General features: G+C 43.6%; 1 protein-coding gene across 1 annotated transcript in view; it reads right to left on the bottom strand.

Moving 5' to 3' along the window:
* Positions 1–12,726, bottom strand: part of AGBL1 (AGBL carboxypeptidase 1) — a 275,673-nt gene that overhangs the window by 241,130 nt on the left and 21,817 nt on the right. The window contains exon 6 of the mRNA XM_086620561.1: positions 3,393–3,430. Coding sequence (XP_086476687.1) covers positions 3,393–3,430 — 38 coding nt within the window. The remainder of the gene's footprint in view (positions 1–3,392; positions 3,431–12,726) is intronic.

Genomic DNA, 12,726 nt, shown 5'->3' with positions numbered 1-12,726 from the left:
CTTCTATTCCTCCATTATTCACCATCTCTATGACTACCACTGATTTTCACTACGTACAGGGGAACAAGACAACTGAGGTCACTCTTGTCTTGCAATGGGTTTCCTGGCATTTGTTCCCTGTTGTGGATGAAGCACAAGTTCGTAGTGTCTCATCACCTATTTCTTTGGACAATCTTATACTTTCCCCTCTGAAACACAACAGCAACAATTTCCCTAGGTACAACTGCAACGGTTTTTTGTTTGTTTGTTGGGGTTTTTGTTTGTTAGGGTTTGGGTGTTTTTGGTTGGTTGGGTTTGTTTGATTTCAATTGATGCCTTTTTCCTTGGCCGATCTTTACTTCTTGCAGTTATGCACCTGTAAAGTGGGCGTTTAGCCTCAGCTTTGGTTAGGAAAGAGACAGTGGTCAAAAAGTTTCTAGCCAACCCCTGGCTCTGCAGGTGGACAAATTCTCAAGTAGAGCTTAAGTAAGCCTGAGGATCTGAAGATGGATGTTTCCAAATCTATCAGGGAGACACACTGCCATCTGCCTGCTCCTTTTAAAACTACTGTGTGTTTTCCCATTGCAGCTCACTGCCAAAAGCTCCAGGAGGGATGCTTTCCTTCTAGCACAACTCTGTGTATAACCATAACCCTAGTGATCATTTTGGGCTGAAGCACTTAAAGATATGATAGCCTTACATGGACACCCTCAAGAACAGGCCTGTTCTTGTCCTGTCTGTTTTGTAGCCTTCACCTCCAGCAAAACTGAATCTCACCATCATTTCCCAGCAAGTGGGTGACTGCAAGTCTCCAACAAAGCTCACAATAACCAGTCCTGAAATTCAGTACTGTAGCACATTCTGGGATCCTTGCCTCCCATTTGGCTTGCATCCCATTTAAAACATGCTAAAAGCCACATACAGTTTTACCTCTTGTTTCCATAATCAATTTTCAAGTGCTATAGCATTCACCAGATTTGATTTTTAACTAAGAACCCTTGCACCATTCAAGAGCACTAAGGTCATGGGCATAAATAACTTAACTGTGACAAACAAACCTACCCTGATGCAATCACGAAAAATAATTCAGCTCTTTTTCAACCATGGTGAATTTATCTCTGGAAGAACCAGAGTTGTTTTTCACATCTCCAAACTCACACCTCCCAAAGGGCACAGCCTGCTCATTTGTATGCAGCTACCAGAGCAGTCTACTCCAGAAGCCTGGAGCTTCTTGTGTCCTGAGCCACAGGAAAAGGAGAAAACCAAAAGACATTCTTGACCACTCTGCATCAGACTGCAGAAAACATCAGAAAATACAGTTCAAGCTGAATTGTGGGCTGCGGTACTCTATTTGGTTGCAGAATATTGACACCATTTCCAAAGTCCCAGTTCCAGTGCCTTAAAAGAATATCAGCTGAAAGTAGACCATGTATTTTCCTAAAATCACTTCTACATGTAAGAAGTAGCTGGTGTTGCTGGAACAGCGTTGTTCGATTGTGAATGATAAAGGAGAAAAGGACACAACAGCAAAATGGGAATGGCATCTCAAAAAAAACAGACATGTCTATCCCAAACAATGTCTTTGTTTGCAATGGTCAACAGCACAAATGAACATGAGAACCCTAATCTGTACATCACAGCGATCAACCAGAGTGACAGTGTGTGGACTGCTTTGCTCAATAGACTAAATTCTCATTGGAGTTGTTTTTTTTTGTGCCTTCTGTGAAAGCACCTGAAAAACAAACAGAATGATCAGCGTGGCCTTCCAGTACTGGAAACCCTCTATGCACTTCCTAAAGTACAGAAAGTGTGAAAGGAAGAACCAACCAAGATGCCTTCACAACTTAAGTTTGTTGAGAAGAGTCACACAGAAAATTTCTAAGAGTAAATGGCTTTAAAAACATGCCTCACTCCAGCAGAAAAAGGGCTGGGAGAATTTGGAGCTGAATCCAATCCTTTTAGATTCCCTAGATCAACCTCAGTGTCCCCTCCTACTTTTACAACATGTGTTTACATCTCCCCAGGAGGTTACATTTCACAGTTTCCCTTAGTAATTAGTCCTCCACTTCTACATACTGTTCTCATCTCTAGATCCAAAACAAGCCTCTAAGTAGAAAACTTATCCTACAAATATCTTGAGACATTAGAATTTTGCTTCCTCCTTGTACTTAGCATAAAACAGGAGTGCAGGAAAAAAGCTTAAGCTACCTGATGAGCTTTCAGCTTTTGCTCCACTTTTCCAGCCTTCTCTTTAAATTTCTGTCTACTCTAAAGTCTAATTTTGCTTTTGCACTGCAGGCAGCTGTGGCACAGCCCCATAACCCCCTTATTAAGATTTAGTGCCCAAACTAGAAGGTCTTTCCTTGTTGCAATAACATGACCTTTAAATCTAGGCAGCAAGGTTAACGTTGAGGCATTATTTCAGAATTCATCACTTGAGCTGATGCAACTCAGACACTATCCCATTGCAGTGTGCTCATTTAAGCACTGCTTCCAGGGCTACAATTTTTCACACATTGCATTTATTCCTAATACTATGAAAAGGAGAAGGGGAGGGGAAGACAAGGGAGGAGACAGGGGAGAAAGAGAGAGAAGGACAATACGCCATTGTGATTCATTGTAGAGCAGATCATCTGCAACAGTAGAGTGCTCTTTCTTAATCAAAGCTTTATTAAATCCTGGTAATAAAATGCTGTGTTTTTGGATAAGATAAAGGCAAAAAGGGTTTCACATTGATTTCTGGAACAGCCACGCCAACAGTGTGTGACTGAGACCCCATGTTAAGGTCTTCAACACCCCCAGCCAGCTGGTGCAGATGTTGAGCACAGCCTGCTGTAGCAGGGCTGTACTCCGGCAATCACTAGGTCTCAGCCCTGTCTGCACAGTATCAGAACTGACAAGCTCGCAAAGGAGAATAAGGTCATCTCTCTTGGCCTACAGAAGTTTCCCAAGCCTTTGCCAACAGCATCATTGTTAGCAGGTAAGCACATAGTACAACAGCACCACAGGACAGATGGGTCCTGGCCCCGCTCTTCAGTGATGCTGGAACAGAGCAATACAGCATTTGTCACTGGCTGCAGAGGTTCCCCACTTCTTCCACTGTACCCTGGGCAACCACTGTTCCCTAAATACTCAAAATAAGGGTCTAGTCCAGTTCCCTCACCAGCTTGCTCCCTGGGACCTTGAGCATCATCTCCCATAGAGCTGTGTGTCCAGAGAACTGTGGGGCTCCAAGGATCACAGCTAGGCATACAGCAAGCTACTGCATTACTGCCTCTCTTCTAAGCAGTGCTCTTTGGAACTGAGGGAAGAAGGGCTATCAAGGGAGAATGAGGTTCAGCCAAATCATTCTGTCCAGCAGCACAGCACAGCAAGGAAAGCCAGAAAGAATATGAAGAAAGAAAAGAGCTTACTTGATTTCAGCAAAGCTGCCAGAGCCTCAATGGCTGCCCTGGGGAAAGAAGAGATGGAGAAATAATGTCAATTTCTTTGATAATTTTTGTAACCTTCATCTTCAGTCTTCTGGGCCAGGCCTCCCAGCTGGTGTAAATTGACAGCTTACAATGGACTTTGACAGAACTGCAATGTTTTACATCAGCAGAGGATCCAGTCTCTGCAGCTGACTCAGTTATTCTAAAAGACCATTAGCCCTCTAGCTTTACTGTTACACTGATTTGTAGTGACCATTAAATTTAAAGCAATACCCACATACCCAAAGTAATGAAGCACGTCTTTAAATTGCTGCCCTAGAGCTATTCCTTTGTATCAGACTCAGCAAATACCCACTCCAGACACTAGTCTTTATCTACATCAGTAGATGATAACTTCTACATCAAGCTGAGACATCCATGTCAGTATTTCCAGCCAAATTCTCCTCCCTTCTCTATTTTTCCAAAACAAGCTCCACCTCTGTCCTCCCTCCCAACAGCTTCAACCAAGAAGAAAATTTAATGTCTTATAATTATGACAATGTATTGCATTGTGGTTGCATGCAAAGGTCCCCACTCAGGTCAGGACTTGCAAGAAAGATGCCGAAGTTCTGTCATAAGACTGCTTGCCCCGCAGAGCTTAAAGATTAAGTAGGTAGAGGGGAGGGAGACAGAGATTCGTTGACCTTCTGTGTCATTTCAATGTGCAGTTGGGTAACTCAGCCTGCCTGAGTCATCGTAGCACCAGTTTGAATGGGAGCTGGTCACTAATATTTGCAGCTTGAAAAGCTGAATTGGGACATCCTTGCTCCCCACCATATGGAGGCAAGTTTCTTCCTCACATAGTATAATCTCCATCCCACTAGCCCTACAGAAGATGTTCTTTTCCAGTAGTGTTCTGCTGAAGCAAGAAGATCCATGTTCTAACCTGGCTTACTGCTGTGAAGTTTCAAGTGTCCACAACTGATTAAATAAATACAGCTACAAAAGCCTCCATGCCCAAGGATTCCTTTAAATGTAATCTCTTTACAAAGCAATCCCCAAATAAAATCGTATTAACTTCCATACTGAGCCAATTATCATCTTGCAGCAAGAAATAAACATTTTTTTTTGTCATCAAGCTGCTGTTCATTTTGTGTCCTAACAGCAGCTGAGACCAAAAGATTTGAGAGCTAGTTCTTGCTGATGTTGGGTCAACATCCCTATTTAATGTCATTCTTTCATAATGAACCTGTCAGAGTCCAACAACATCATTATAAACAAACTGCAAAAGAAACACACACAAATACAGATAGAACTAGAAATCAGCAGCTAAAAATCTCACCAGTGGAAGCACAGTCATGCTCTCATTGCTTCTTTAACTCCACCTAAACAGCAACCATTCATCTGGTAGGAGGAATACTGTCCTCCACCGGCTATTTGGCATGCTCAGAAAAAGGGATATGCTACAGCCACTGATCACTCAGTCTTTCCCTGAGTTTATAGTTTGGGACAAAGTAAACAGCTCTAAGCAAGTTAAAATTCCATCCAGAGCATCTCCCAAAGCTCACACTCAAGTATGTGTCTTGTACAGGAGACCACATTACGTACCTACATTTGCAGGCTTAAGGTGATGTCTCAATCACACGCCAGAACAGTAGAGCAACAAAGGAAGGACCAGAGTGTTTCTGGCTCCAAGCAGAAGAGATCTGAGGATTTCCTGTAGGCATCTGGTTTATTTTGGGGTGCTTATGAGCACAGCAAAGAGTTTCAGTAGAGCTACGCCACTGTCATAATGTCAACACTGCCAGCAAACCTCTCATCAACCAATCAATCAGCAAACCTGGATTCTCCAATTCTTTTTTGGGGTCTGTAAAGCAACTATACATAGAGCTTTATTCATCCTCAGACCTCCCAAATCATGTTCTCAGATAGCGTAATCTTCTATTTTCCCCAGAAGACAAACTCTTCCTGGTCATACCATAGCCGATCCTTCAACAGCCTTAACCATCTCTGGTCATTTCTCTTTTCCAGACTTGGAAGGAGCTGATCTGCTCTGAGTAAAGGATAAGAGTTATTTGTGCTTTTGACGTGACCTGGTAGAACAGGTTTCCAACTGCTTTGCTTGTAAAGCTGAGAAACCCAAGACTATCACAAAGATATAAGTAAATCAACCCAGGTAGCACTATAGGAAGGAAAACTTCCAATATGTTCTTAAAAAAAAAAAAAATTAAAGGTGGTATCACCCAGACCTCATCACCACCACTTAGCAGAATCAAAAGTTTTCACAATCACCACCTACTTCCGAAGCAACATTACAGACCTGCAGCTATAGCTAGCTGGATTTCCCACATCCCAGGCTAACAGCCTAGACGCATCCTCAGCTCAGTCCATGCCTGTACATAATACTGCAATAAAATAAAGTGGAACCAAACTAGTACATTTCATCTTCAAGTACTGCAATTCATCACAAGGCTTTTGGCACAGGCAATATGCAATGTTCTGTACGTCCTACAGCATGTACTCTAGATAGTCATAAGTAAGTGCAGACCCAGAAGACTGACCTCAATAATATGCACTGCTTTAGAACAAATTTTGAAAGAAAAAAAATAAAGCATGAAGGTAAACTGCAAAACAGATATAACAGGTTTAAGGGATAAAAGAGACTTACAAAGAATGGATCAAGCAAGCCTAACTTGGTATCTTTCTTCGATAAAATAACTGATTTTTCTAGACAAGGGAAATGTGGTAGATCTAATTTATCTCTACTTCAATAAAGCATTTGATATGTTGCCACACTGGAAATTATCAGCCAAGCTGGAGAGCATGGGGATTAGTGTAAAAATTGCAACATGGGTAAAGAACTGGTTAAAGAGGCAATGACAGGAGTTATGCTGAAAGAGGAATTATTAGTCTGGAGGGAAGTTATGTGTGGAAGTCCTCAAGGATGTTTTGAGACTGATCTTATTTTATCTTTTCATTAATGACCTTGGCACAAAAAGTCAGAGTATACTAACAAAATCTGCTGACCGTGAGAAGTCAGGAGCTGTTGCTGCCAACAGCAGGGAGTTTGGAATATCTTTCAGGAGTAACAGGGTGTTCTTGAATTCTGAAGCAATAGAAATGTGATGAAATGTAATAGTCAAAGTGCAAGGTTACACATTTAGGGTTTAATAAGAATTGCTGTTATGAGCAGGGGCTCATAATTTGGAAATGAGTAAAAGGACACCCTAGATATACGAGCCCATTAGAGGATGAAGACAAGCACGACCCAGCAGAGTCATGAAAAGGACAGATCAGGTCTCAGGAAACCCACTGCCAGTGGAGAAGGGAAAACATGAATATTTTCATACAAGACTTCACCTGAATAGCAGCGTGCAGTACTCAGAAGGAATCGCCCAGAACAGTGCTAAATAAATCATTATGTTAAGGGAGATGTATCTCATAAGAGTCTTTAAGATCGCAGTTTTGTCACCTTAGCAAAACCATGGTCAAGAGGTGACTTACTTGCTCTCCACAGACACCCTGGGTGGGGGAGAAGTAAACACAGAGGAAGGCAGAGCTTCTTAAGCTAAAGAACAAAGTTGGCACAAAGACAAATGGATATAAAATTGCCATGAATAAATTTCAATTGGAAATTAAAGGATAGTTTTTAAGCACTGCAAAACGAAGCTCTGAAACATCCTCTTGGCAGCAATGGGACAGACAACCTAACGACTTTGAGAAAGAAGCCTGAATCGCTTATAATGGGATTGTTAGGCTCAGTTGCCAATGAAGAAAGGGCCTGAAAAAAGTGACCCAGGAATGACTGAAGTCCTATATCTTCATGTTTTAAACAGGTATTCTAAGCACAAAGTTAATTAGCCAGGCCAGAAAAGAGCAGCTGCACGAGCTTAAGCTCAAAGTCCAAATAGCCTAGTATCCTGTGGCCAAGGGAAGCATTTAAGTCCACAGCAAAAACACAGTGCTAGAACTTCCAGAACAGACTCAGACTCCAGCAATTTACAGTCCAGAGATTTCATAAGTAGCAACTGTGCCTTTGGGAGGCTTTTTAACTCTTAGTTGATTTTGCTTCCATGTATTTGCCCAGACACTTTAGAACAGATGCAAACTCTTAGCATCCACAATCATCCTGGGAAAGGAGTTAACACCTACACTGCGTAAAGAGTTACTTATCTGCATTTTTTTTTTTTTTAATGTATGGACTTTAAATCAGCATTTTAATTTACACTAAGTCAGCTGTCAGAAAGTATCCCCAGAATATTACCTCTCTGATGCTGAGCAAATTCAAACATACAAAACACCCTATGGGAAACAAATAAGAAGTCACAGAAGAGAATGCAGAACGGACTTTCACCAAAAACAGCAGCAAGCTGATGGATGCATCCATAGGCTTACAACAAGCCAGGCAAACAGTGTTTGTGATAGCATCAGCACCTCTTCATATCATATGGCAGATCAACCACATCTTTTCTAGCATCGGAAGATATGAGGTGAGTAAGCCTGGGACAGGAAGGCAGAGAAAAAGGAGATAATAAATTGTGCACGAGAGCAGGGACAGTGGGGGAAAGATGGGAACAGGAGAAAAGGTTTAAGTGCACAAGAAAGATGACTTGATGAGCCATATGCTAGACGAGAGAATTTGATAGTGTGCCCAGTGTAGAACTTTGAATTTGTCTCAAGAAGGAACAGGGGGGTGAAAAGAAATCATTAAAAAACCTGCCAAATCTGTCCAGATGCCTTCCTCTGATTCTCTGTTCTTTGTGGTAATACGTTAGTAAAATCTTAGCTGTTTTGTCAATCTCAGAGTGTCTCAAAGGAGACTCATTTATATATTTCAAAAAAGAGGGATGTATGAATAAAGCTGCCCTATCTTAAAAGGCATAATAATAAATGCTGCTCCATAATCAGAAAACATTAAAAACTCCCTGTAGTAGCAGTCGAGACAGCTACTCTGAAGAATGCAAATCTTTGAAGTGTTTCCAAGTCAGCAGCTTGGATATCAGGGCAGGAGTACAACTAGCAGGCAGATAGACAAATGCAGCTTCCAGATCCTGTGCTTAGGAACCAGGAGCAACAACAAAGGAAAACTCCACTTCCCAAGCCAAAGCACAATTGGATTAGCCAGTAAAACCAGGCTACTAAAAACCATAGACAAAGAAGTCTTATGCCTAGGTCATCCTTTCAGATCTGAGCTACCAGGACACTGTTAGCTGGAAATCACTGCAGACAGAGGAGACAAAGCCAGGATCTCTTAGTTTTTCTTTGCTGCTCTGATCTCAGCTTGTATGTTGTAGTTCTGGGCAGTATGACAGACAACATTGTGCCTCTGTTTCCTTCTCTTGAATAGATAATTTATTTGTTCCACCCTAGTATTAAAAAACAACAACAACAAAAAAAACCACAACACATCCAAAAAACCCACAAACAAGATTCCTGAAAACAAAAAACCTCACTACAGAAGAGATGCATGGTGGACTACATGAAAGGATTTTAAGTCTCATAGGACACATTGATGTTGATGCCCACCTGTTCAGGACTAGCTTAGAACTATGGACAGGAAACAAGCAGAGAGGCCAAAGACTGAACAAAGAAATTATCCAAAAGGGCTCTGCAAATTAGCCCCCAAGTAATTTAACCAGACTTCCTTCTCCTGTGAGGTGGTACCTTTGACATGCTTAAAGCATGAAACACATCCTCATGTTATTGAATGAAAGCTAACGACTTGGTGCTTCATTAAATACCTCTTCAACTTGATGCTTTATCTAATTCCTAAAGGCAATCACCTGGATAATAAAGATGTAAAGTGCTATTTTTATAGAAACATAAGAAAAGGTTCTGTCCCTGTCTGGCAACCTGCATTGCTTCAGCCCATGCTCCCTCCTTTTGCCCTTCATCCTGCTATTTCATGGTATGCTCACTTGTTGCCATCATGTTTATTTATATTGCAAGCAGCATGGGGCAGGGACCATGCAATATATATTTGTACAGCTTCTAGCACAATGGGAACCCAGACTGGGGGCTCAAGGTATCACAGCTTACAGGCTTAAAGCCCCTAAGCTTCCATAGCTCCTGTCTCTGGGGGAAATTAAGCGTCCTTGAGTGTACATATCGTCTGGTTGCATTTTGCCTCCAACCCCTGGGACTCATACTTAGCTACTGGAGTTTATACAGTCACAGAGCAACTCACTCAAAAGACAATTTCACATTTGACAACTCAGAGACATTTAGAAACAACACGTAGGCCACACGGCAATCGGTCCATTATAAATCCTACCAGAAGGCAGATCTCATCCAAGACAGATGCCTTGAATAGTCATTTCCCTTGTGGCCCAGAAATACAGATCCTAAATATGCAGGTACTTGCACAGTGATTTGTTTTGTTTTAAAGGCTTAAAACCAGCAGCTTCACAAGTCTTGAAAATACGGGTGGGCAAAAGCTGCTGACGCTCCTGGCATTTTCACAGCACTGTTGGTCTAGGACTTATGCAAAAACACCCATCATCATGTCCACTTTGATTCCGGCTTGTTAGCTAGGCATTAAGACTTATGCTAAAGGCAAAACATGCTCACAGTCTGTGATGTCCCACACACTGCCAACAGGTGGAGTTTGGAGATCCAGCTGCTGTGTACAGATGTGCTTTTGGTGTGATGATGAAGGAAAGGAAATAAAAAAAAATAAAAATCACATGCTCCTTTTCTAATGGTTACTTCAGTTCCAGTGACTAGCCTTTTTATTTTTCCCCTGGAAAAGCACACACTGCTTTTAATACAAATATACATCTTCTATGGAACCTAGTCTCTGTGATGCAATTCATTTTTGCTGCATAGAATTAGTGAGTAAACAAAAATGTACAGAAATTAAATGCATACTGAACAGTATTTCCTTTCCATCTCTAAAGATTTAAACAGCTACTAAGAGCAGAGTTGTGAGGAAAAAAAGTGTACACAGGTGCCAAAAGTCAATGCTAATAGCCAACAAGACTTAACAGCAAAAGGAGTGATTATTCCCTGCTTTTTAACCCTACAACAGATCCAGGAGTGAATTTTTTCCTATTTTGCTCTTTGGTGAGCTGAAGTCACTATGTTGTCCAGAAGACATGCTGCTCCTTGTAGAGAAGTTATGGTTATGATGCAGAAGACCCGGTGTGAGGTCCTCTCTTGCTCCCATTGCTAACACAACAAGGATATCTCAGTTCCCAGGTTCAGCTCAAAGCCTTCACTGTAGCATTTTCCAAACATCTCTACCTGCCCTGGAGCCTGTTAGGTTGAAATCAGTGACAAGGTGTAGCTTTCCAGCCTCTTTCATCTCTGCCTCCCAGAAAGAAGAGTCACTTCAGGGTTATCCTCCAGGTATCCGCTTACAAGTATCCTACTTTCTCTTGTGTACCACAAGTACAGAAGGGGAGACAGCTGTATCCTAAAAATTCAACCTATTCTTTACAGCTCTAAATTAAATTAACTTCAAAGGAGTAACAAAGAAGAACAAGGCACGCAAAATACACTTAAATCCTTGCCAAACAAATGCCCAGGCATTTCTTACAGCACGGGGCAGAGCTGGCACTGCTTCCTCAGGCAGAAGCCATACTTCAGAAGACTTCCCATTCCTGTCAACTCCCTCTCTAGGGTTGGATGTCACCAATAAGGCTGAGGCAGGCTGTGACGGCTTGTCATTCACATCAAGATGAAGGGGCTGGAAGGACCACAATCAGACAGGATTCTTAACAGATTCATCACCCAGGCAGTTTCAGGCTGACAGTGTGAGAATCCAGCTCTCCCACCCCAGGGACACATGTAGGGGGACTGAGGAAGGGGCTTGATGCTATCCTTGATTGATTAAGGGGAGCAGTGAGGATACTCATCAAGGCTAACAAGCATCAGCACAGCCCTACAAAACATCTCATACACAATTAAAAATCAATGAGTGGGGTTAAATCCCTCTCCTTTCCCCAGCCAGTTACTAGTGAGAAAAAGCCCAGTGGTCTGTTGACTCACTCCTTAGGTGCCAATTTATTCTTAGCTTATCAGTTCACCACACCCAGCAGCTTTAGCTCTGGAGACCCCAGGGACTGACATGCACTTTGTGCTCATGGTGAGGTAGGTGCTCAGTGCAAGGGGGAGAGACCCAGCCCCGTTCTGCTCTTTTCTGAATGCTGTGTACACCCAGAGCGAAGGCAAGGAGAGGGACACAATCCGTGTATCTGGTAAAACTCTGCTTGCTGCATGATGAAGCCAAAGGGCGCTGCTTGGTGACTGGCATGGTTTGGGCCGCTCCAGCACTAAACTCCAAGCAGCCACTCGCTCATTCTTTCCCCAGTGAAGCGGAGAGGAGAGAAAAAGTAATAAAAGGACTGAGGGTCAAGATAAGCACAGAAGGAGCACCCACCAACCCATGGTCCCGGGCAAAACAGACTTGGCTTGGGAACAAAACAATCCAATTTATTAACAGTTACTTGAGACAATAAAGAGAAAGCAGAGCCAGATCTTAAAAAAAATACCTTCCCCACCCCCCCACCCCCCTTTCCTTTTCTTCCTGGCTCTACCTCCTCCCCCAGCAGTGCAGGGGGACAGGGAATGGGGGAGTTTCAGGTAAGTTCATCCCATGTTGTTACTGCTGCTCCTTTTCTTATAAAAGAGGAGGATTCCTTACACCCTTTTCCCTTTCTCCACTGGATCCCCTACTCACAAAGAAAATCCAGACTTCTCCAGCGTTGAGTCCTGCCTGCAGGATGCAATCCTTCCCCATTGGATTGCTCCAGCGCAGCCTTTACCACAGTCACAGATTCTTAGGGAATTGCCACTCGCTCCGGCGTGGGTCGTCTTACGGATTTTAGATGCGCCTCTGCTTTGTCGTGCATTCCGTTCTCCACGACCTCTCCCAGGCTCAGCATCTCCTCCCCGACGTGGGCTTCTCCAAGGGCCGCGAGTGGGTCTCTGCCCCACTAAGTCTGTCCTGGCTGCAGGCGGGCTGCCTGCCTCTCGCCACCGCCGGCAAGGGAAACTCAGCTCCAGCACACCTCGTCCCGTTCCATCCTCACTGACCTGGTGTCGGTGTGGCCGTTTCTCCCAGATCTCAGCCCTCTCCCGGTGAACTCAGCCCAGCGGGCACCCCGGGAGCGGGGCTCTCCCCGAGTTCCCCCGGCGACTCCGCTGCCGCCATCCTCAGCGGGTGGCACCGGCCCGGCGCGGACGCCCGGCCGGGAGCCGGGGAGCGGGGGCAGCGCCCTCCGCCCTCCTCCCCCCTCCCCGGGCAAAGCACCTTTTCCGGTTCCTTTGTCCCGACTTAAATAGGGCCATTCACAGAGGCGCCGATTGACTCAGCCCCGGCCCGAGGGGGATG

The sequence above is a fragment of the Tauraco erythrolophus genome, chromosome 14 (assembly GCF_009769465.1).
Source record: "Tauraco erythrolophus isolate bTauEry1 chromosome 14, bTauEry1.pri, whole genome shotgun sequence".
In the NCBI taxonomy this organism is placed as follows: domain Eukaryota; kingdom Metazoa; phylum Chordata; class Aves; order Musophagiformes; family Musophagidae; genus Tauraco; species Tauraco erythrolophus.
The sequence above is the reverse complement of the archived record's forward strand: the minus strand, read 5'-3'. Positions and strand labels throughout refer to the sequence as shown.